At 40.7% G+C, this 23,993-nt stretch overlaps 2 protein-coding genes across 5 annotated transcripts in view; one reads left to right on the top strand and one right to left on the bottom strand.

Annotated features, from left to right (window-relative positions):
- The window catches only part of mcamb (melanoma cell adhesion molecule b), a 31,847-nt gene extending 25,767 nt beyond the window's left edge, over nucleotides 1-6,080 (top strand). Inside the window, exons 13-17 of one of the 4 annotated variants that reach the window (XM_080053946.1) lie at nucleotides 240-323; nucleotides 2,910-2,951; nucleotides 3,430-3,553; nucleotides 4,058-4,169; nucleotides 4,341-6,080. In XM_080053946.1, the coding sequence (XP_079910072.1) occupies nucleotides 240-323; nucleotides 2,910-2,951; nucleotides 3,430-3,553; nucleotides 4,058-4,169; nucleotides 4,341-4,370 (392 nt within the window). In that variant the 3' untranslated portion in view covers nucleotides 4,371-6,080. Of the gene's footprint in view, nucleotides 1-239; nucleotides 324-2,909; nucleotides 2,952-3,429; nucleotides 3,554-4,057; nucleotides 4,170-4,335 lie in introns of all 4 variants that reach the window. The other 3 variants (XM_080053947.1, XM_080053948.1, XM_080053949.1) reach the window with 3 other exon arrangements.
- A 5,190-nt stretch (nucleotides 6,081-11,270) lies between these two features.
- The window catches only part of cbl (Cbl proto-oncogene, E3 ubiquitin protein ligase), a 35,516-nt gene continuing 22,793 nt past the window's right edge, over nucleotides 11,271-23,993 (bottom strand). The window contains exons 5-16 of the mRNA XM_080053463.1: nucleotides 22,888-23,009; nucleotides 20,962-21,099; nucleotides 20,126-20,213; nucleotides 19,077-19,208; nucleotides 18,656-18,874; nucleotides 17,036-17,167; nucleotides 15,818-16,255; nucleotides 15,107-15,195; nucleotides 14,727-14,933; nucleotides 14,140-14,228; nucleotides 13,461-13,703; nucleotides 11,271-12,397 (exon numbers count right to left, since the gene is read on the bottom strand). Coding sequence (XP_079909589.1) covers nucleotides 12,105-12,397; nucleotides 13,461-13,703; nucleotides 14,140-14,228; nucleotides 14,727-14,933; nucleotides 15,107-15,195; nucleotides 15,818-16,255; nucleotides 17,036-17,167; nucleotides 18,656-18,874; nucleotides 19,077-19,208; nucleotides 20,126-20,213; nucleotides 20,962-21,099; nucleotides 22,888-23,009 — 2,190 coding nt within the window. The 3' untranslated portion in view covers nucleotides 11,271-12,104. The remainder of the gene's footprint in view (nucleotides 12,398-13,460; nucleotides 13,704-14,139; nucleotides 14,229-14,726; nucleotides 14,934-15,106; nucleotides 15,196-15,817; nucleotides 16,256-17,035; nucleotides 17,168-18,655; nucleotides 18,875-19,076; nucleotides 19,209-20,125; nucleotides 20,214-20,961; nucleotides 21,100-22,887; nucleotides 23,010-23,993) is intronic.

Raw genomic sequence — 23,993 nt, 5'->3', positions numbered from 1 at the left:
TCCACGTCACTTTGTTGTTTGTTTTTGCTTTCGTCCTTCGGCCATGAGCTCTGCCATGTGCTTTAACCGTGTTGCCTGTGATTCATGACATGTCAATAACTGTGGTTGTTGTTGTTGTTGTTGTTGTTGTTGTTTCTAACGAGACGCTGCAAAGCTGTGCGGCTGTTAAATGTTTCCCCCTCCCCAGTGTGTTTAACAGGAAATGTCCTCCTTCCTTCTGTGCCTCTACCTGTTTTCAGTAATGCACACCACATCACCAGCCACCACAACCACCATCACTACTTCTAGCACAGCAACTCCCACTATTATTTCCTCTTCAACAGGTAAGACTGCAGTCATTCGTCCCTGCCTATGGCACACCACTCCAGTCAAATTGACTCCACAAAAAAAATATATATAGGGGAGAACGGGGGAATCTGAGGCATCGGGTAATGTGAGCCACCCCCTGTATCTAGGCAACGGAAAACATTTGTGGTCATGTGAGATATATGTTTTCAAGCCCCTCTCATTTCCCCTTGGCCCTGAAAGAGAGGACCTCATGGTGCTGTGGTAAGCATGTTTTTTTCACCAAAATAGGTATTTTGCATGTAAAAGTAAATTTTCTTGCTGTCAACTTAATCAACTGTTGTGCCAAAGCAAATGTATACACGTAGAAAAACTTCTATTATACGTGTTGATGAACTACCAACATATAAAAACCATGTGATGATATTAGCTAAAGATTAGCCTGAAATGCTGAGAGTTAGTTAGTTTTTTTCTCAAATTGTGGTGGTGGGGGAAAGTGAGCCAAATGCCATGAGGCACAAGTAAAGTTTAGTCTTAAACATATTTTAATGTAATATTACATAACATGTTTTATTTTAATGTCATACACATTGTAGAAAAGCCATCATGCCAAGGAAAAACACCAGGAAGACAACCTGGGGCAACCACACGGAAAGAGCACCTTCTCATCTTTCCCTGTAACCTTCAGGGCTGGAATGTAGAGTAGGCCTAGTTGTAGAGTATGAAAGGCTGATGTTATAATCCAGTTGGGTCTTCTCCTGTGTTCTGAGTCCCAGGCTGTTCTCGCTGGTTCTGATTTTCCTATGCTTTGACCCCCAGACACAAGCTGGCTCTAAGGGTCCTGTGTTCTGACCCCCAGACTGTGTTCTAATCTAACTGGTTCTATCTTTCATTTGAATCTCATTAAAACCTTTTGAATTATAATATGTTGTATTTGATTTTGTTCAGAGTTACTTTCAAGTGTTTAGAAAATTTGCTTTGCTTAATTGACCAAACCCCATCATTCTTTTACTAGTCCGACATTAGTTCTGGAATGTGTGGCTAGCTTTCAGTATTCTAACTGTTACAATATGTGTTGTTATGGAGTGGAAAAAGTAAGTGGATCAGTTTAACCCCAGCTGTTTCACTTTACCCCCTTGATTCTTCTGGTCTGACTCAGTTTACCCCACAGCTGGGGTAAAGTGAGCCACATGACAACTTTTTTTAAAACAATCATATTTTCACTGCCCTTTGTCTTGAAAAAATTCTGCTAATGCCCTTTTCTAGGAAACAACCTGAATTAATGGGAAATGTGTAAATTTGAGTGATAAATCATTTTAGCTCGCTTAAAGGGTAGCAAATGTAAAAAGTGGCTCAGATTACCCTGTTCTCCCCTACTATATTTCCAATGAAATCCAATGAAAATTACTAGTTTTAGAGCGAGATTAACTCTGCAGTTGGCAGTAAAAGTTATTATCTGCATGTTGGGTAATTGGTGGTTTCGGGGTCTCTGGCTGGGCTGCTTTTCTGTGAGTCAGGCCAAAGGAATATGAGCAAAAGAAGAAAACTAAAAAACACACAAAGGCGAAGGATGCAGCAGTTAGCACAACCGTGGGACTGGAAGGCCATAAGAGCTGTGTTGGTTAGTGATTGCTCTGATTAAAAAAGCTGTGGCATCTATAAAGCATTTATACTTAACGTTACTTCATCCAAAAAGAAAATGTGCAAATAATCACTCTAAATAAGACTGAGTAGAAATTCATTAGCTTCCAACGTTACTATGACAACCAGCTAGGTGGTATTACCATGGGTACTATCTCGCAATGGAAAACAACCTCCAGAAGACCCGATACCTAAGTAGAGTAGAGTGATGCAGACTAGAGTAGAGTAGGAGTAGGTACCATGCAATGGAAAAGCCCCAATAGTTTCATATGGGTGAGACTACTGAGGGCTGTTATCACTGCGATATGTCTTATTGACTAATTTGTTGGCACAGTTTATCTTATTTTCTGCTTGCAAAGTTATGTGGCATTTTTAATGAGTTAAAAAAAAATTGCAGCATGAGAGGAGGTTTCTTTCCCAGAAACATAATCAATTATATCAGATAAAAACGATTGCCACACTTCACCAGTTATGATTAGAGAGTGTTGCATTTCTGTTAGTATTATGATGTGCAGCTGCATACACAACCACAGAGACACACGTGCATCAGTGTGACTCTAGGAAGCAGCTGATGCTTTAAATGCACTCAGAGCAAGTCTCCTGACTCCCATTACGGAGGCTGTCTTGTGTTTGCTCTCCCCTCTCTCTCCTGTACGTCATGCCAGGAAATTTCCAGACCCTAAGAGGGAAACTGTCCTGGGTTGTCGTTTCTGGCAAAGGGCTGGTTAAATGAGATTAAACAGGGCTGCTGCGGGTGATGACTGTTGTGCTACTGACCACAGTAGGCCTATCAGGCTGGATGTTTGAGCTTCACATCGCAGATACTGCTCCCAAAACTAAACAATTATTGTATTCACTTCAGGCCTCTGCTGTAGGTCTAAACTGTTTTGTTTGTGTGTGTGTTTGTATGTGTCTGTGTGTGTTCTTTAATACTTCCAACAAACACACACACTGATAATTGTGCTCATGTGGTTTTTTCTCAGTTAAAGCCAACACAGAAACCCCACAAAAGAAGATCAAGAAAGGTTTGTGTGCTGCGCTGCTGAAGACTCTCCCTCACCTCTCTTTTCTCAAAAGGCAAAAAAGCTTCTGTGCACTTCTCCTCCAGAGCCATCCATCTTTCTGGCCTCCCAGCATTCAGTCGACACCCCCCTCCTCCCCTCCTATCCCCTGATGATCAAAACAGCCACCCACCCGTCATCTCTTCCTGTGCACGTTGTCATGCCGTTATGCATAAGCACACCTGTCCTTCTCCACCTTTTGCACCTACCTCATCTTTTCTTACAGTTGCCAGGTTTAGGTCACCTGAATGATGCTGGGGCTGCACTCTCTTTTAGATGCTTTGGTAAAATTGCCATATACTGCACATACATCCTGTGGAATGCTGCTGCTGCTGCTGCACCTTCCTGTATTGGATTCCTCCTCCTGCCCGTCCCATTCTTCTTCATGATCTAAGTTACAGCCAGTGACTGTGTGGCTGTTGTTGTGCTTGCTCTCCACCAGAGGGCAGTGGCGTGATCATTGCTGTCATCATCATCTGCATCCTGCTGCTGGCCATCCTGGGGAGCGTGCTCTACTTCCTCTACAAGAAGGGAAAGATCTGCGGCCGATCCGGCAAGCAAGACCTGTAAGCACAAATCGAGAGACACTCTGTGTGATGTTTATTTAAAGCCCTTTGGACGCGGCATCAAGTGTGCAAATGTGAAAATGCACTGTTGAAAAAATTAATAAAAAAAAAGTACCTTCATCCCAGTAACTAATAGACACTAACTAGCTTTGTTTTTGGGATATAATAATACACACATGTAAAATGGGGCTAAAGGGGAGTAAGGTGAATGATCATTGTCATAGGCCGTTTACCACCATGCCTACTACATTTTTACATCATATGAGTTGAATGTTATGTCAGGTGTATTTGACCTGATGAAATGAAACCAAAATGAAAGATACTGTCTGCTGGAACGGACAGGCAACAGAGCCGCCATATCTACATAAAAGATAATAATACATATGATATGTGATAAAACTATAGCTAAAAAAATCAGCAAATCAGCAACAGTATTGTTAGATAGAGAAACAGGCTTTTTCGATATGTTTCTGACTTCAGGGAGTTTTTATTTTTGTTTTGCAGCACCAAGGAGAAGTCCAACAAAGACAGCATTGTGGTGGAGATGAAGAGCGACAACACAGAGGAAGCTGTGCTCCTGGGGGTCAACGGAGAGAAGCAGCCTCCCAGCGACCAGGTAGATATCTATTCTCTTTACTCCAACTGAACGGGCTGTGGCTAATGACAAAATGCATTTTTTTTTCTGCTGATCTGATTACACCATTAACATATATGCGCTTCTTTTTCTGTGTGTGTGTGTGTGTCTTATCGTGTGTCTTCATGTCTGTCTTTGCCCTCTGGAGTAAAGGGCGGCGAGTACCTGGACGTGCAGAAGTGAAGAGGTGACCGCTGCTGACTGAAGCCTTGTTAACTTCCCTCTCAGACACAGACCCGCTTGATGCCTTCAAACTTTCACCACAGCTCTTTATCCCAGAACTACTTCACAGAAAAGCTCCGTTGTCCCTCGTTGGTTAATATCACTATGGACGGCCGACACTCAAGATTATTCCAAGCTGCAAGCTTTTGCTCACCGTCCTTCACATCCCAGCAATTTTTTTCTGTTGGAATGCAACTTTAGCTTTTCAGTGATTTGAGCGATCCATGACGCAACTCTACTCTACACTACTAAACCTCCCACCTCCATACCAAAGGACTGTCCTTTAGCCCGTAGCTCCCATTGCCACCCGCCCTGTACACTGCTGATTGTCCTTTAAAACTATAGTTAGAGCACAATGTTGACCAGGGACTGTTTTTAAACCTTGACGTATAAGCATCACCTCAGGCAAAGCAATCAGTGAAGAGCAGCCCGAAACAGCTCTCTATCAAAGTGTATATATTATAATCTATGTATATATTTCTTTATTTAAAATAACACCATAGAAAAAAAAAAAACAGATAGTGTTATTATTTTGTTGGGGTGCTCTTTACTGAAAGCGAAAAGAGCTTAGGTAGACGTCTTGTTGGTTTTTAGACTTTTCTTTTCTTTTTTTTTGTTCGATATTTCCTGTTGCTTCAGTCTGCACACTGAAATGTTTGGGGTCATGCAATGATGTTAGCCAGTTACAGCCTCACCAAAATGTTGCCTTTTTAGCTTTAGCTGTGAAAAACACACTTGCAGGTCATTTTAACCACACATCATGTATTGATGTAGTCTACAACAACATGCTTGTCTCTACACTCCCAGGTTTCTCTTCAGCGTTTGACATAAAGGGTTTGATATTATTTGTTGTTCACTGTATTTTATCGTTTCTCTCCTTCACGGATTAGTTTTGATGTTTTTAAGTGTGTGAATGTGTGTTCGAGTTTGAGCGTTGCCAACAGCCGAGTCGCAAAGCTTTCAGATGCCTTTTTAGAAATCCAATCAAAGCCTGTAGAAAAGATCAGCAATCCTGACGTTTTGTATTGTTAGTTGTGTTTAAATTTGAATGTCCAGTGCACTGATTTATTTGTGTTTATTGTTCATGCAGTTGTGTTTCTACAAAAGTTTAGTGAAATGTGACTGTTTGTGAATGAAAGCGATTTTTATTCCCTTTTTTTTCAAGAGGAAGTGCGAGGGCAGACAGATGATTGGCCCATGGTAAATATGGTTCACAGCATGACGTTTCCCTCCCTGTAAGGAAAAGACCAACTTCTCCATTTAAATAATTCATTGATGTGTCGAGCGAAACTTGAAAAAATCTGTGGGACGCAGAATCCCCCTCAGCCTATTGACTGGGGTGGCTACAGCATATGACTACTGAAGAGGGGGAGAATGACTGTGACTCCACATATATGCAAATTCAGTTTGTAGACAATCAACAATGACCACTGTTCCTAGTGAGTGATGTGCAGGTATCGTCTGTACCTGGTCCATACTTACCGCTCCTACCTTTTTATTGGTTGTGTGTTCCCCCTGTTGTTTTGAGAACTACCAATGTTAAAAAATGTTTTTTTTTTTTTTTTTTTTTTTTTTTGGAGCCCCCCTTTGAAATCTGTTAAATGCCTTTTAATGCCTTGACGATGTAAAATGTAATATTACCAAAACAAATGTTTTTTTGTTTTTTTTTAATGATACCAAATAAAAAATTGACTGTTAAATGAGAAGAAAAGCTTCAAAATGTCTCAATGTGTTAAAACCGAGCAAAACTATTCAAAGACCATTTTCAGATGCAACAGTTTCAATTCAGATTTCTGTTCTGTGGATTTAGAGCTACCTACTTTATTAAATATTTCTTATTTATTACCTGCATGCCATTTGTTAGGACTACTAATTAGAGGAAAAGTAAAAACTGAATTGTGAACCACATCCACAGGGCAGCATACAAATTCAAAACAACGTGGGTAATTGTTTCTGATCATAATTGAGTAATTAAATGTATGAATGTTTACTTGGGGCTTAAATAAAGCTAAGTTATTTCAATTAAATATAAATGTTCCTCTAATTAGAACAACATGAAAGTTCTTTCCATTTAATTAAGAGCCTTAAATTAAAGCTCTACCTATTCTGTTATTGTAACTTGCAGACAACTAAAGCCAGGTATTATCTCGCTGCTGCACACACATTAATCATTCTACCTTTAACAATACTTCTGTACACAGAAGGCTTCATTAAGTTACATCAGAGTTTTAAAAATGGCTCAGATATGAGGCTGATTTGATTTACAGCGTCAAATTAGATCTGGGCTTTTAATGCAGTTTCCAAAATGCATTACGGAACTTTACCAGAATATCGGATACAACATTTGAAAAGAAACAGGGCCGAAGCATTGAACATGTCTGTAGTTCTGCCCATTCGGTATCGTTAGGCAAACATTCCAAAACCCTTGTGCATTTCATCAGACCTCCAGGCTGCTGCCAGAGGCATTTCTGCTCCTGTTCAGTCCCTCACCTCTCCTGCTTTACTTCAATAGGTCCTTTTCACAGCTGACATTTTGACTAGTCAAAGCAGAAAACACACATTGGTGAATAATAAGATTAATGATGAGCTGCGTTTCATTGAATGCCAGTGAGTGAGCAGGAACAATGCCAGAACACAGGGGCTTGCTGCTGGCTCACCCTGATGGCATGCAGACATCATGAATTTTGTTAACACCACATGTGCCCCTTTTTTCCTGCACTGAAGATGCATTACTAATACAACTACTGCAATCCAAGCAGTTGTTTGAATTGAACTCTTCTAGACTCTTCTATCTAGAAATAGAACATCGGTTAAGTCTTGGTACTTCAATGCTGTGCAGTGTTACACCAGTCAGGACTATAGTGGATCAATGAATTTACTCTCTAATAGACGACTGAGTCATCATAACTGTGTAAGTAGAATTTCAAGTATGGATAGGCAATTGCTTAGTTTTTACTGCGATAACAACTGCATGTGCTCATCAATTTATTTAATAATGTTAACTCTGTAGCAGTTTACAATAAGGGTTCACTAAGTAACTGTTAGTTGATGCTAGTAAATTCTATGCATGGTTAGTTAATGCTTATTTAGCTTTAACTGATAATGCTTACTTATTAGTTAGTTAAGCATTAACTATGCTTAGTTAACTAATGCATAGTTAAGCATTAAGTAAGCATAACCGTTAGTAATTCTTAGACAATGCTTATTAACCACTAACTAAGCATTAACTAACAGTTAATGAATGAACCCTTATTGTAAACCCTTATTCACTTTATATAAACAACCTTCCGTCGGTCTGTTCTGATGTTTCTGTGCAGATGTATGCTGATGACACTGTAGTCTATGTCCATGGTAGTAATATCTCTCAAGTGGCAGAGAAGCTCACTAATGCTATGGTTACTATCTCAGCTTGGTTGAAGCAATCCTGCCTTCAGTTGAACACTTCAAAAACAGTAGCAATGTTCTTCACCAAGTCCCACAGACATGTCGATGTTGAGCCGAATGTTTTGGTTTCAGGGGAAAGGCTGCAGATTGTATCCGAATATAAATATCTGGGAGTTTTATTTGATTCAAAGTTGTCATTTACATCACATGTAAAAAGGGTCTGTAATCGAATCAAATTCAACCTCAGGAACTTTAGACACATTCACCATCAAATGTCTATAGAGGCAGCAAAAATGTTCATGCACTCTATGATTTTCTCACACATCACTTACTGTTTACCTATTTGGTCACAAGCTGCTGTTACATCCCTGAAACCTATACAATCACTTTACAAACGAACTGTTAAAATCCTGGATAAGAAACCTTGTAGATTTAATCATTGTCCAATATTACAAAAGCACAGATTACTCAACTGGGAAAACATGGTCAAATATTCAAATCTATGTCTTGTCTATAAAATCATTCACGGTTTATCATCCCCTCCGCTCCATCAGTTTGTCAACATCCGAACAGCTGATCACAGCAGAACTAGAGCTTCAGCGAGGGGAGATTGTATTATCCCTTTTAGGGCGAGTGTATTTGGCCATACTTCTTTCTCTGTTCGTGCAGCTACTGAGTGGAACCTCACCCCCATAGCCATCAGAAATCTGAACACATATAGGTCATTTAAATTCCAGTTAAAGAAATGTCTCATTGATAATCAGAGCTGTCTACATTACCATTAACCTGTTCATGTCATTGTCTGCTGTTGTCCGATTGTTGCTCTGCTGTGTTTTTATTGTATATTTTAGCTTAATAGTACTTTTTACTTTACTTACTTTATAATAGTACGTTTTACTATAGGTATGTTGTGTTATGTAAATGTGTAACTTTATTTTCTTTTAGGGTGACTTTTACCATCGGTCTAGGGACTGCAGATGAAAAATAGCCTTCTGGCTAATTCTGGCATATTGACAGAAATGTTTGATAATATGCACTGTCCCTGTATTAAAAAAAAAATAATAATAATAAAAAAAAAAAAAAAAAAAAAGTGTTACCGTTAACTCTTACTGGAATGCACAGATTAAACCCTTGTTGAATATCTTTGTAGAGAAGAGACCTGTGTTGGCTTTTTGCTAATCATTTTTATTAACAGCACTGTGCATACTTCCAACGTGATATAAGCTTTAAAAACCATCAAAAAGTTAATGAATGCCTTTTACTGACGAGAAGCAAACAGCTAGCCTACATGGAACAACAGCTCCCTCCTCTGGCAGAAAGGTTGAAGTACCCCAAAACACAGGGACCAAGGGCGTCGACACTTCCCAGCTTCTCCCAGGCTGAGCGCTGCCTGATCCCAGACCTGCTTTATCTTTGCAGGTAAAAAGGGTAAAACAAAACAAACTAAAAATAAGCCAGGAGACTTTCACAGATCAGCACTTGTGCTCACAGATGAGGCCTGATGCGGCTGACAAGGCAGAGAGAGGACAGATTTATACAAGAAATACCTATACAGTCTTGCCTTCAGCAATCAACAGGAACAAATGAATCCCTACATAATCTCTTAAAAAAACAAGGCCTTATTCTAAACACGGTAAGGATCTCTAAACGTATGGCACTGCTCGCAGAATTATTCACACAAGTAAACAAAACCTTTGGAACAAAATACAATGTACAGGAATGCAAAATGAAATAAAACAGCCATTTTTTTTTTCATATAACTAACTTTATACAATAAGCTTTTCTTTAAAGTGACAGTATCGAAGCACAAATTGGTTTATACTGCGCGTAAACAAAACAAAACAAAACAAACAAACAAAAAAGCGAAATAATACAACATGCTCTCCTCCTAAAGAAACATTGGTACAGTATTTAGGATTGGGCATCTCTCCGTTCATTGCCCATCATTCAAGAAGTTTCTCAAGGCAACTAGGAACAGAAAAAAAGAGAAAAGAAGTAGAAAATGGCCAGACAGCGCAGGAGATAGCTTCCAGTCAACAGACATCTTCTTCATATACTGGGCGAGGTTCAAGTCTCCTTGCATTTTATTTGCCTTACTAATTCATAGTACCTGGAAAATGAAGCTGCCGTATCTAGTCCTGCGAACATTTGGAAATAATACGAAAAAATGTATAATGTAACAATGAAAAAAGAGAGAAAAAAAAGTGATAGGCTACTTGTGTGACTTCATTAAACAGATACTTTTGGTTACATGTCACCTGGATGAAGGCGAGCTGCGGTCTCTCTCTGTTTTTTTTTTAAGGCTGAACGCCACTTGTTTGGATAAACATTATTCCTGAGTTAGTCCTTACTGTTGTCCCAAACACTGATTTTAATGTAGGCTTGGTGGTGGGGCCAGCAAACCCAAATCCTACTTTTTTTGTTGTTGTTGAAAAGCCTTATCACTCCCCTTCAGTGGGGAGAAAGGAAATTTGATGTGAACAAGAGGCCTGAACTTATTACAAAATTGCTGGTTTCCACACCAAAAGCATTTTGTTTGCTTTATTATTGTTGCTATGCAGAGTCTACAGAGAGGGAATCATCATTGAGAATATATAATTTAAAAAGAAACATTTTTTAAAACACTGAAGAGTCGACAGCTTGAGAGGGCTGCACGTTCACAAGCTGCTTGTACTTTCAAGTATGCTACATACATTACAGACTAGAGAAACACAGATGATACTGTCACTTTAAAGAAACAGGATGACGGTTTTAACACAATATTCACAAATGTACATTTAAGGCGTAATTGTTTAGCACTAACAATAGTAGCAGCAGTGAAGCACTTCTGAATTAATTATAACAATATTTATGATCATATTACAATAATATATTACCAGAGTAAATCAATTACAACTTTTTTTTTGTTTGTTTGTTTCATAACACCGGACTGAGCTGGAGATAGAAATCTGTATCCAGCCAGCCAATAAAGTTAGATGAAAGACAGAACGTTTCAGCCACCACAGATCACACAACACTAGCCTGTGTGGTACTGCAGGGTCGTCAACATTAGCACGTCCTCTAATAATCTCACTGCCAGGCTCTACAGCTAAACTAGGCTCTGCCATATGAGATAGAGCAGTAGTACGTTCACAGCGCAACGCGTCTTTAGTATACTGACTGGAATTCCACATTCATGTTGTACAGGAACAGGGGGTTCATTTAAGAGCAGGTCATGAATAGTAGGTCTGGCTGACACACACACATGCATGCATGCTCACATACAGACACAGACACAGACACACACACACACACACACACACACACACACACACACAGACACACAGACACACAGACACACACACACACACACACACACACACACACACACACACACACACACACACACACACACACACACACACACACACACACACACACACACACACACACACACACACACACACACACACACACACACACACACACACACACACACACACGTCAAGACCTGAAACCATCGTCATGCCACTTTGAAAAATGCAACACGACAAAAACAACAAGCATGTTTTTCTTTAAAAAAAGAAAAAGTACCAAAGCAACATCATTAATCAAAGGCCATAATAAACAGACTGAAATCGTTGTGAAAAAGCTCTGCTGCACGTCTCCTAAGCTGCTGCTGACCAACACATCCTGATGAGGAAGACACTCAGAGTCTTCCTCACGTGTTCTCTCACATCCGTCTACTAGAAAGGGCCAAAGCCCTCTGGTCCCAGTTTACCCACATCACCTGTACCAACAGAGACCCTCAGAGCTGGACTCATTTTTTACATACTGTATATATGCACGTACTGTATATATATTACACACATTTAATATATATTTACTCATATATTAAATTTTCATATAGACATACATTTTTTTGTTTTATTTGTGAGGTGTTGGTTACATTTTCAGCAAGAGGCTTGTAAAATGAAAAGTAAGAATCATTCTTCCCAGGATTCCTACAAAAGTCTGGCATCATGTGGCGTTCCGTCATTGTCATTGTCCCGCCGAGATGTTCTTGAAAACAAAGAGGCCGGCAGTTTGAAGAAAGCCAGACACTGTTTGAAAGCGCATGGAGTGCAGGGTGCGGCCTCCGAGAGATGGCTGTCAGTTACAGCAAGTTAAAAAATCCACAGTGGGGCGTGGGACGTCAGCCAGCACCGGAGGTAGTGCTGCAGGCAATGGGCTTTGAGCTTCGGGGCCGGGGCCGTGCCAAACTAAACCCAACCAGGCCGGGCCAAGCTAGGGCGAGAGAGCAAACACCAGAAGGAGGCACTGGGAAGTGTGCTATGTGAGAACATGTGCAGTGGAGGGAATGGAGACAAACTCCCGTAGGATATTCTTGGCCATTTCGATATTGTTCTGTGCAATCAACAGTGCTTTCTGGATGTCCTGGTGAGAGTATCCCTGACTCATGAGGTGCTCGATCTCGCTGCTGATCTGAGGGTCGTCTTCTGCTGCTGTGGCCGCGCTGCAGGGCGCAGCACAGAGGGGCGGGACGGGGCTGGGCCGGCGCTCGGAGTTGATTCGTCGGGGGAGAGGCTTTGGAGGTCTCTCTGGAGCTTCCACCTCTGAGAAGGCTGAAGAAACCAGGAGAGCATTTTGTATTTTAACACCAACAGCTCTGGAACAATCTTGTTTTAGGTTCTGGTTAAACAACATACACTCCTTTTAAATACATAAAAAGTGATAAAGGTCAATGTGAATGACAATTTACTTTACTGGAATTAGTTTAGATGATCACTATATGTGTAGCAGACGGCACACATAACATTTGTTTTCAATCATAAGGTGAAGTGGTTGACCTCTCCATTGCGGCGACCTTTAATGAAGCACCCACAGAGTCTAATTATGTGAGAGCTTGTCAGCTGGTCTGAGAGCCAGACAAAAAATAGTCCTCCGATGCAAAGATTTACATCTTTAGTGGAACACACTCACAGCAATTATCATAGAGGGTAAATGTCACATCACTGCGGAGAAAATGAGCATTTAAATAAGAAAGGCTGCTTCATGAAGAAACCAACCAATGCTGCATTAGTTGCCACCTGTCTGCTCGACTCAAGATTCTGACATTACTCTTTAACTCTACATCTGATATTCAACATCCTGAGATCACTTACTGTTTTTAAAAAGGTCGCTGACGTGACTGAACAGCTCTCTATAATTACCGATATTTAGGCCTCTCTGTGCACTGTGATTGCAAATGATGTGCAGCAATTGATTCATGATGAACTAAGTCCAAACTTGAGTCGAACACCAACTTCAGAGAGCCTCTGTCTGTATTATGTCTGGCCCCATACCAGGTTGCAGCAGAATACTTTAGTCTACTTTTCAGGCTGCTCACAGGACTTTTCTGCTACTTCAAGATATTGATTCAACCGCACTTAATTGCTTTTTGGCCAGGCACGGCCTGAACAGAAAAGCTGCCGTTTAGCATTTTTACATCCAAGTTATTTAATGAAACCTTCTTGCCTAGAATGCCAACTGTACATGCTTTTAGGTAACAAGTCTCTTAACAAATGCCCATGTTTTAAAAAGGTCAGTTCACACAAATCACAGAAATTATTTCTCCTATGGTATTTATCTAATCAGGTAGTTGGCGAAAGGATAATTTGTTTTGTCATAAAACAGAAGTATACTTACATGCTGCAGCTCCAGCGTCTGAATCTAGCGAGAGGCGGCTGAGAGCAGCTGTGGAGGATGAGCAGGATGAGGAAGATGAGGAGGAGGAAGAGGACCCCCCCAGCTCTGAGAGGGTGCGTCTGGCGGGGGGCATGGGCAGCCGCGGTTTGGGGAAGTCATATCCGTTCTCCTCCTCTTCCCTGTCCTCCGCCGCATGCTCTCTGGGACCGTTGGTCAACGCCAGAGGGGGCAACTCTGAATAGTCTAGATTGAAAACAATGCATCAGCATTACAGTATCTGACACACAGAACTACGTATAGTTGACTACAGATTTAGCACATGTCTGCTTTCATTCGCGATATGAAGATACATATATATATACAGTATATCTTCTAGAACAGCTTCAGAAGAGTCATGACTACAACCAATAATATCATTTACATCCATGCTAGCACAGAGAGTAGATGTACTTTTTCCAGATGCTGGGGATATTGTTTTTGTGTTGAAACTAAGAAATTCCGATTGACTAGTGAGAGTGAATTGTTCCATCAGCAGTTCATTTTAAAGCTGAGATAACACAAATACATCTTTACAGGTTGATTGACCAAAAGGTTCTGCATTATGGTGGCACAGAGGTTAAAATGTGTTGGCATCAAAACGCCTCATGTATGTGTACAAAGGGTTGGTGAATCTAAATACCTGAATCTCTGGCTTGTTTTGACCTGGCCTGGACGTGGTACATGGCTTCATACATTTGAGGTCCGTCCTCTAGTTCAGTCAGTGTCAGCCTACAACAACAAACAATGATTGCAAAATAATAATAATGAAAGAACAGACACAGTAAAGCAATCAACAAATACCATCCATGCAGACGTGCCGCTGGAAATGGATTCACTTATAGGTACACTATGCAGTTTCAGGGGAGGGGAGTTTGTTTACATTTGCAGAGCCTGCAGTTAGTTTACAAAACATATTTAGGCCTACTCTACACGTAATTCTTAGTATTGATAATTATCGTATAATTCTACCTAGCTCATCATAAATCAAAACTAAATTATTTTGAGGAACCTGGAACGAAACGTAAGACCACAATACAAACAAAATATGTTTGAAAACCAAACTGTGGGCCCTGCTAATGTAAACAACAACAGTTAAACAGTAACTTTTCAGGAAGCTTTCAAACTTCAAACTTCCAGGGATCAAATTTTCAGTTATGAGATTATTACTTAGAAAATGTTCACTTCTCTTACACACCCAAAGTTAACACCTTTAAGAGTTTCAAATACCGTGAGTTGAGTGTGGAGGCTTGTTGCTGTGTGTGGAGTGCTGAGAGAGGCTGTGTGTGTGAAGGCCTGGGCACAGGTGAGGTGTCCCCTACAGGGGGGGTCGTGATGGGGGGCAGGACGGGCCGAGACGAGGGGATCATGTACTCTGACTCCTCCTCACTGTCACGTGCCTCTTCTCCTGTCAGCTGCCTCGGCACCGGAGAAGGTCTGCCAAACAAACAACCCAAGATTAATCACAGAAAGAAATGGAAATTTTAATTAATATAAAATACACTTATTTTATTGTGTGGCATTTATGATCTGCAAAAGAGAAAATATCATGTCAGTCTTCATGGATGGGATGCTCCTCTAAAGGTCAGTATAGAGCTATTACATCGTACCTAATTGCGAGTGAATAGATGGCGTTGGCTGAAGATGACGGCTTGACTGTGGGGTTGTCGTAATCTTGACTGCCCACTGCTGCGAAATTCTGGAAAGGAAGCAGAAGCTGATATTTCAGGAACTTTAAAAGGGCAAGATATTTTAACAACCAAAATCTAGGAACCAAATAATAATCGCATTAAAGGAATGGCTTGGCATTCTGGGTAATGAATTTACTCCATTTCTTGCTGAACGTTAGAAGAGAAGATGGATTCTACTGTCATGTCTGTGCTGTTAATATAAAAGCTAGTGCCAGCAACTGGTTAGCTCATTAGAAAAAGCTAACTGCAACTTTTCATTCCAACAGCTCACTTTTTATAAAACAAATGAGTTGGTGAGACGTGTTAATGAGGGAGCTCTGGAGGTGCTGGCAGGTGGATTTTGTCATGAAAGCCAATACTCATAAAATGTTCCAATAAACATAATATATAACATAATAAATGCACTTTTCATTTCCCTGTTTTAAATGATCCAACAGTTGCTGTGTATTTAGTGACTAAGATAAAACCCCACACTTCCTCTAACCCACATGTAATTCAAAGTGTACTGGATAATTATAAAGGTGGTGCCACAATTAGTCTTTTCAGTTTTCTTGCTTGGACAGTCCCTATTAAAACACTGTGTGCCTGTAGCTGTTGATGTGAGTGTTTGTGTGTTTGATTTCCACTGACCAGCTGGTGGTCCAGACTGAGGGAGCTGTTGTTCTTGTGCGAGTCGGAGCGAGTGTCCAGGGCGGAGGGCAGTGCCAGGGGGAGGGAGTGTCTGTTGGAGAGCTCCCTGACACCTGACCGCAGACTGTCCCCTCCTCCCAGACTGGAGACCTGGGTGGACGAGGAGGAGGAGGAGGAGGACGAAGAAGAGGAAGAGGAAGAGGTGGGGGCCTTGGGTACAGGCCTGGAGTTCCAGTCACCCAGGAGCCTGTTGGGAGGTGCAGGAGGGAGCTTCTCTCTCGGAGGCTCCCCGGGAGTGCAGGGTAAAGGCCGCCTCTGCAGCCTGCCGTCGGGGGCGGGGCCTATGGCTGTGTGGGCGCGGTCAGGAGGAGGAGGAGGGGGGAGATCCCTCAGAGCAGGGGGCAGGGGGAGCGGCTTGTCTTTGTGGTGAGAGGTTGCCTGGACGGAGGGGAGAAACCGAGACCCGATGGTTTTAGACTTCATACAATATGGATGAGGAATCAAAGAAAACTTCTGGAGCTGGGAATAATCCATCCAGCAAAACGTGCAGCTCTATGAATGGATTGAGCGTAATCATCAATAACATGGCGCTACCGGAACATGCTGTTTGTCTTTTGATGCAGCCAATTCCTGCTTCCCATCTAATGGTTTCATTTATCTACATTAAGGCGGATATATGTGGTAATATCAATGTGTGAGTGAGTGGAAATGCACTATAAAATAAGTTATTTGCAGAATATAAAAACACACTGAAAACTGTAACTGTCACTTTAATACCTTAATGTGTATCAAGGGAGCAATAGGAGCAAGCTTAATTTGAATAACAGAGCTGGGTTACATGTGAAATTATTCTTAAATTTTAGTCTGGTTGTGCTCTCGACTCTATGCATCAACAGCAACTTTATTTCTATATAAAATTTCATACGCAAAGCAAAAAGTCGAACTACCAACCATCTACACAGCAGAATGTTTAAGCACTGAATATTTAGGTAATAGGAAAATATCTTTAATATTGCAAAAAAAAACATGGTTACTAATTAAGTTTGCATTATTTATTTGTAAATGTTATCTTAGAAAAAGTCATTAAAACCACATCCTCACATTTGACTATTTCCTGTTGACCTAAATGAGTGACCTATCTTAAAGACATAAACTCAAATTATTTTGTAACATCCCTTATTGCCCTGAGCAAAGTGTTAACTTGGTTTTGTGAGTTACCTTAGTGGTGGCCCCGGGGCTGGAGGCTCCAGGAGGGTTGGCGGGTCTGTGTGGGAGCAGGTCTAGTCTGGGTGGAACAGGGGGAAGAGAGGCCTGGGGAGCCATGGACATGGGTGACGGAGGGCGCTCCACCTTAATCACACAACAAAACAACCCGCCACGTCTCAAAAGCTACATTTGAACATAACCATTTACCTTTTTCTCTAATGGCGACTTTTCATGACGCAATTCATCAATAACTGAAAATCTAACTAAGTCCTGTCAGAAGTTCAAACCAGCTGTATATGTGCTGTATCCAGCAGTGCACCGCATTGTCAACAAATACTAACATATGCAAAACTATATATTAATATATGTATATAGAAATATTAGGGCTGTCAAGTGATTAAAAAAATTAATCTAATTAATTACAGGCTCTGTGATTAATTAATAAAAATTAATCGCATACTTTAATGACACTTTTATGCCTGTTTATAAACAGCTGTATAGCCTACTACAGTTTGTTTCTCTCTCTCTCCGTCTCTCATAACTTCTGTCTCCTCCCCTCAGCCTACATGAAATAAAATTAGGAACTAGCGCCAAATTTTCTCAAAAAAACAAGCAGACTAAATGACGACTTTCCATCAGACAGCACTGCACTGCCACAGATGCGCATAGCCTATGCCGATTCATTCACCATCGTCGTACTCATAGGCAAAAATATTGACACACACACACACAGGGCGGGTGTCCGTTTATGCAGGAGACGAGACAGCTAGCTAACAAAATTGAGACACACGGAGGAAGATTGAGAGATACTGTTTTGAACCTATATTGTTGCACCCACTAAATCAATAATGCACGGACACTGCGGAGAATAAAGTAAGATGTCTTCCTACCTTCATGCTTATTTGCCCGAAGCATCCCATAAACCGTCCATAGAGCCCTCGGCCCCTTTCCCCTGCTTCTCTCTTTACTTTTCTCCCTTTTACCCGTGCGGGCCGTGTCTGCAAGCTACAAGTGCAGCTGCGCACCACTTTTGCACCGGGTCAAAGGGCATTATAGAAGTGCGATTAATCTGCGTTAATCTTTTTAATCGCGTTCATTTTTCTGTGATTAACGCGTTAATTTGACAGCCCTAATAAATATATACATATATGTTCTTCACACTGTACATTTAAAGTAATGGTCAGAGATGAGAATGAGGCAGAGGCTGCAATAAAAAACAAAGAAATTCAAGGCAGGCAGCACATCAAAGTGTGCATGATCTCAGGTGCTCACCAACTCTTCATGCAATCATAGTTTTTCAGAGGCACATCAAAGATGGAATATCGGAGAATGCCCCACATATCAAATACCGAGAGGCATAAGAAAATAAAAAAGAAAGCTGCTACATTGGCACCGTGAAAGTTGGAGATGAAAGACTTGAGATATGAGCCTTGAGCTTGAAGCTCACAAAAAGTGAAAAGGGCAAGACAGGGAGTGTTTTAACTGTACAGAGACTGGTCTCTCACAGTAGAGAAGAAGACAGTAGGGGCCCATGAGATGCACCCAGGGTGTCAAACTAACGTTTCATTATTAGAAATACCTCATCATGGAAACTCTGAGCAAGCTGAGACTACTTTTACTCCATCATTTTACCTTTGAACAGGCAAGTTTGCTCATCATGAGTGGTGGGTCTTCAAGTCTGTCATCATCATCATCGTCATAGCTGGGTGATGGCGCCCCCTCTGCTCCATAGGGGTCCCTGCAGGAGCCCCTGCTAGGGTCCTTTGGGTCAAAAGGATCCACTACAATGGGCTCTGTACCCTTAATCTCACAGCGACAGAAGGGACATCCCGTACCCTGACCCTCCGACTCCTGGAACACAGGCAGAAAGGTAGATGTAACCACAAACTAGAGATTAACACAGGTTTCATATTTTTCTTTCACGACTGCAGAAAGAAGAGAAAAAAAACACTGCAGCAGTGAGCATCTCCTTTCAAACATATATGTGTTTTGACACTTTACTCGGAGCAATCAACCCACACAAACCCCCTATTCCATCCGCCCACTCCCGTACCTGCCAGGCAGTGAGACAGGAGGTGCACATGAGATGACCACAGGGCTCAATCTTCACATCCTTGTCATTCTCTGCACAGATCTTACACAGCTGGAAAGTGGAGCCCATCTCACAGTACAGCTCATATTGCTCCTAAAGGGGGAAAGAGATGAGACAACGGTGAGTTTTTAAAAGAGCCTAAGTACAGAGTAACATCATACGCTACTAACACCGAGATAATTTGGCAAGAGCCCCAAGGGATCTGGAGCAGAGTTAAAATGTGGGGGTGTATTTTTAGTTTTATGTTTATAAACAGCTTCACAAAACTCTGAGAAGATAGAGATATAAATGGGTTAACATACACCAGAGTGTATATTCTTTAACAATATTTCACAATTCACTGTTATGTATCTTGCTTATATAACACTGTATGTTGTGTCCTTTAATGTGATGCCAGAATGACCTACTGCAGGATATATGGACTTTCTTATGAAGCTAAACTATTAAGGTTTTAACTATAAAAAAAGATATGAATACATTTTTATTATAGTTATTACTTTATTAACACTCAGCTAAAAGCTAGGGGTCTGACATTTTATATGGGAGCATGACGGAGAGGAAGATCCAACATTAAAGCCCAAATATCCAGTTCAAAATATGAGTATCTAAAAATTAAACATATGAAGTTCTACATGAATCTTTCATGTCAATGCAAATACTTTAGAACCGACAACTTCACTGCATTTAGGTCATAGCTCGGACTGACTGTTTATTAAACACAGTGCAGACAAAATGTATCCTGTTTATTTTACTGAGTTGACAAAACATATTAAATATAATGCCGGAAAGAAAAAGTTATCCAATTTAAATGTATTAGATGCACTTTTTTCACTTCTTTTTTCCCCTTCTATATCTGCTACGTTATGACCATGCACTGCAAATTACTTACAACTGGGATCTTTACTGATATGCATCAGTCAACCAAAAAAAAGCATATTGACCTTTACCATAACATGCCAAAGAACAGCAAGAATGAATAAGCTATTAAAGACAGAGGGATGTCGTCTGACCTGTGTGACTTTGATGTGGTCTTGAGGCGAAGGCTCACACAGTCCTGTCAGGTCTGGGTTTTGGGTCCGGCCGTCAGGGAATAAATAGCTGCAACATACAATTAGAAAATGAAAGTTTCCCTGAGCATTTGGACAGGCATATTCATTTTCAAATGTACCATCATTATCATTAGTTTGTATGATTTAACTGCATGTATACCTTACTACCCCAAGGCTGCATGTTAATGAAAACATCTGTTCTGTTCATTCACTCATTATGGCTCTGTGTTTTAATATCATTCTGAGTGGGTGCTATTAGAGTAAGAGACTATTTTACAGATGGGTCATATGCTGTAATTATTGTTTGATAAATGTTTTGTAAATGCAGGCGATATACTGTAGATGGCTTTTCCGGTTTAAAGCAGGATATTATAATTACAGGTTGGGACAGGCCAACCATAGCTTTTCATTAAACAAAGGAATCAAGGCTGGCATTAAAAGATGAGTTTCACGCCAGCCACCTTAACCACTGACTGAGCTGCACTTTATAATGTAACAGTTATATTCTGGTTATGATAACACTGCAATGATGGGAACAGGCAATATGATATGGCTGGACTGGTTTAGAGCTAAAAGGCAGACTCGTTTGTGGGATGCACAAACAGAGCGGAATTGAATTCACGGTGATGCATGAAGAGAGGAAGAAAGAAAAAGAGAAATGGCAGAAAAGGAGAAAACATATGATGGGAGGCTTGACTCATAGATCATTTATTTTTTTAAATGAAGAGCAATCCCTAGCCACAGATCAGAGGTTCAGATATTAAAAAATAAAATAAATAAAATGCCAGTGGACTTACAACCCTTCCCTGAAGCCATCTATGAGGGCCTGGAAGAGGGGTTTGTTGTGGGGAATGGTCTGGAGTATGTTCCCATCTGCTGTCACGTAGCCGATGGCCCACTGGCCTAGCCGTGTACAGCTTAGTCGGAAGATGTAACTGAGGAGAGAGACGTAAGACTGTAAAACATGCTGAAGTTGTCAGTGGTTCACTCTTTGTTAAGCTATAAAACAAAAGGGTGCAAACTTTTTGTTTTGCAAATTGTGCACACTTAAGGTAAAGTAAGCGATTTATTTATGTTAATATAAGTGTTATATCGCTCTTTATTCATACAGTGATCACTTACATAATGTGCGCGTTTCATAAAGCCAATCTCTCAGTCAGCTGCTCTGCATGTAATCGGCAAATAAACTTTTCGGGGATCCCGAAATTAATATCCAATCAAAAGAGAGAACAAACCGCTACAAACCGACACCCGTCTCACTCATGGTCTCACTGCCGGTGCACGCCAGAGCGACAGATGGGTGAATGTTTATGCGCCTACAATGGCAGAGCAGGTAAAAATCCTTCCCAATGTCTGTTTTGATGGTTTTTAATCATGTTTTATCACACTTATGGATCTGAGATGATGCTAGATAACTCGCTGCTTGAAGACCACAGTGCATTAATGTGGTGACGAAGGGATGAGCGAGGGGACTGCTAACTGCAGTAACTGACAGGAAGTTAGCTAAAAGAACCATTCCGCTTACAGCCCCTTTAAGAAACATTTTGTTGTGAGCATGTACTCGTTTAAGAAAAATAAAACGTTTCTTGTGAAAGCTTGAAAAGATACGATATCCCATTCAAACATAAGCAGACATAAAAGCGATTGATAAAACAGCACATAAAGATCATACACATAATGTCAACGAGGTATATGTATAAAAACAGTAAAGTGGTCACAGTTACAACATTATCACAGTTATTATCGAAACTGGCTAAAGAAGAATAAAGTTTAAATAAAAAATATCTATTTGTTGTGTGGATTTAAGGACTGTGACAAAGCCAGGTAAATAAAAAGGTCATCAAGTGTGATATGGTGCATGTTTAGATTGCTAAAATAGGTGACATGATAGACATTATATCAATGGTTTCATACAACTCCACTGATCTACTGGTGGCTGGAACATGCCAAGATATGCAACAATGAGAAACAAAGACAGGGGAGAAGAAGCCTACACGCTAATACACAGGCATGTAACCTATGCTGGATTTTTAACCTATACTGGATTGACTTTAGAGATAGTACACAAGTGGAAAAACAGTAGTCTTGGCGATGGCCTCTTTGTTTAGCTCAAAGTGGAATCACAGCTCTACCTGTAATACAAACATGACACTCCTTACAGTAAGCTGTAATGTATAGTGTCAGAGTGCTGCTCTTGCATTGACCAATAACCGCTCGGATGTCAATGTGGCCATACTCAAGCCAGGCAAACACAGTGACATCAGCAGCTCAGTATACAATCAGGCCATTGATGCAGTACCATGCTGCCCTCGGTCCTCTCCACACACACGCACCAAAGTTTGACCATTTGCATATATTTGCATGCGAGTGGTAGCAATAATCCCTACTTGATTTGACTATGTACATTCCACACTTACATATACATTAATCATCTCCTGCGTGGTGATGAAAATAGCGCCTGAGAGCTACAGTTAACTCACAACCATGCTTGAGTCCATGGAGACACATGAACATGGGTACATGATGTGTCTCGTTTAGTTTCAATAATGCAAATCAAAGTGTGTAGCTCACAATGTGAAAACCTGTGCTAATAGAAACTGATGATGATGATGTACATTGAATATAGATTTCAAGTAAACAGTTGTCATGGCACTCACACCAAGAAGCACCAAATGACATCATATTGTTTTGTCTGTTGGCATGTCATTCGGTTTCTTTCTCACCTCCCAGGTTTGTGAATGAACTTCTGTAGCCGAGCTTTCACCTCGTCGTAAGTCAGGAAGGCCATGTAGCCCGGGTGAGTAACTGCCAAGCTGTTCCAGTTCCGGAGTAGGGACGACCAAGGCTAGAAACACAGACACAGACAGACAGACAGACAGACAGACAGACGGACGGACGGACAGACAGACAAGAAAGAGAGAACGTGACTCATCTGATGGTGAGTGAACGGACATGGCAATAACAATGTGAGCAGAGTAATGGAGAAATAAAATGTATTAAGGATAATGCGTCTACTGAACTTGAGTGTGATTTATAATATAATGGCCATTTCAACCTGGGTCAAGCAATGTAAAGAAGGTAAATTTGCAACGCCTAAAATAGCCTGCAACTCATTTGGTTCCATCAGGAGCAACAGAATGTGGGAGGTTAAAATGAAACTAGCATGCCGCTTCACAAACTGTGTAATAAAGCAGGCAGAGGGCAACTTTACAGGTGCTTATGTTAGTTCATTTTAAGACTACTAGAGTTAAATCTTGTCAATAAGCCAAAAAGGGGGCGAGGACTTCAGCAAAAAGTATTTGAAAATTCATACTACTCCATTACTGACGGTGCGGTAGTGAGTAGGTGGTTCTGCAATTGCTATCAGTATGGTGTGTGAAAGGAAATTGAATTAACATATACAACATCGAAAATAAGCTGCAAAAGTCACAACCACAGATGAATCAGCAAATGGTTCTCATGTTAAAAACATACCTTTTTGCATTAAAAAAGGTGCTACAAGGAACTTTTTTATATTTCTGAAAGTCTTATTTTTCCTCTGATGATCATAATTGACAACAACAGCAAAAGAGACCATCAGTGCTGCAAATAATGTTATTTTTATATAGTTTTTCTGAATCCCTTTGTCATGGGTTTGCTCACCCAGGAACTACAGCTGCCTTAGTAAAAAACACCATTGCTTTTATCCAAAGGGGGTGCAAGAATGAACACAAACTGAAAGTTCCTCAGAGCACCTTTAAGGTTGAATCACTAAAAAGAACTGTCGCTCTACCAAATAAAATGTTGATGTTGTTATTTATACTATTTTCATGCAGGACAAGTGGATGCT

The sequence above is a fragment of the Ammodytes marinus genome (genome assembly GCF_949987685.1).
Source record: "Ammodytes marinus genome assembly, chromosome: 3".
NCBI lineage: Eukaryota > Metazoa > Chordata > Actinopteri > Uranoscopiformes > Ammodytidae > Ammodytes > Ammodytes marinus.
This window is presented reverse-complemented; position numbering and strand designations above follow the sequence as displayed.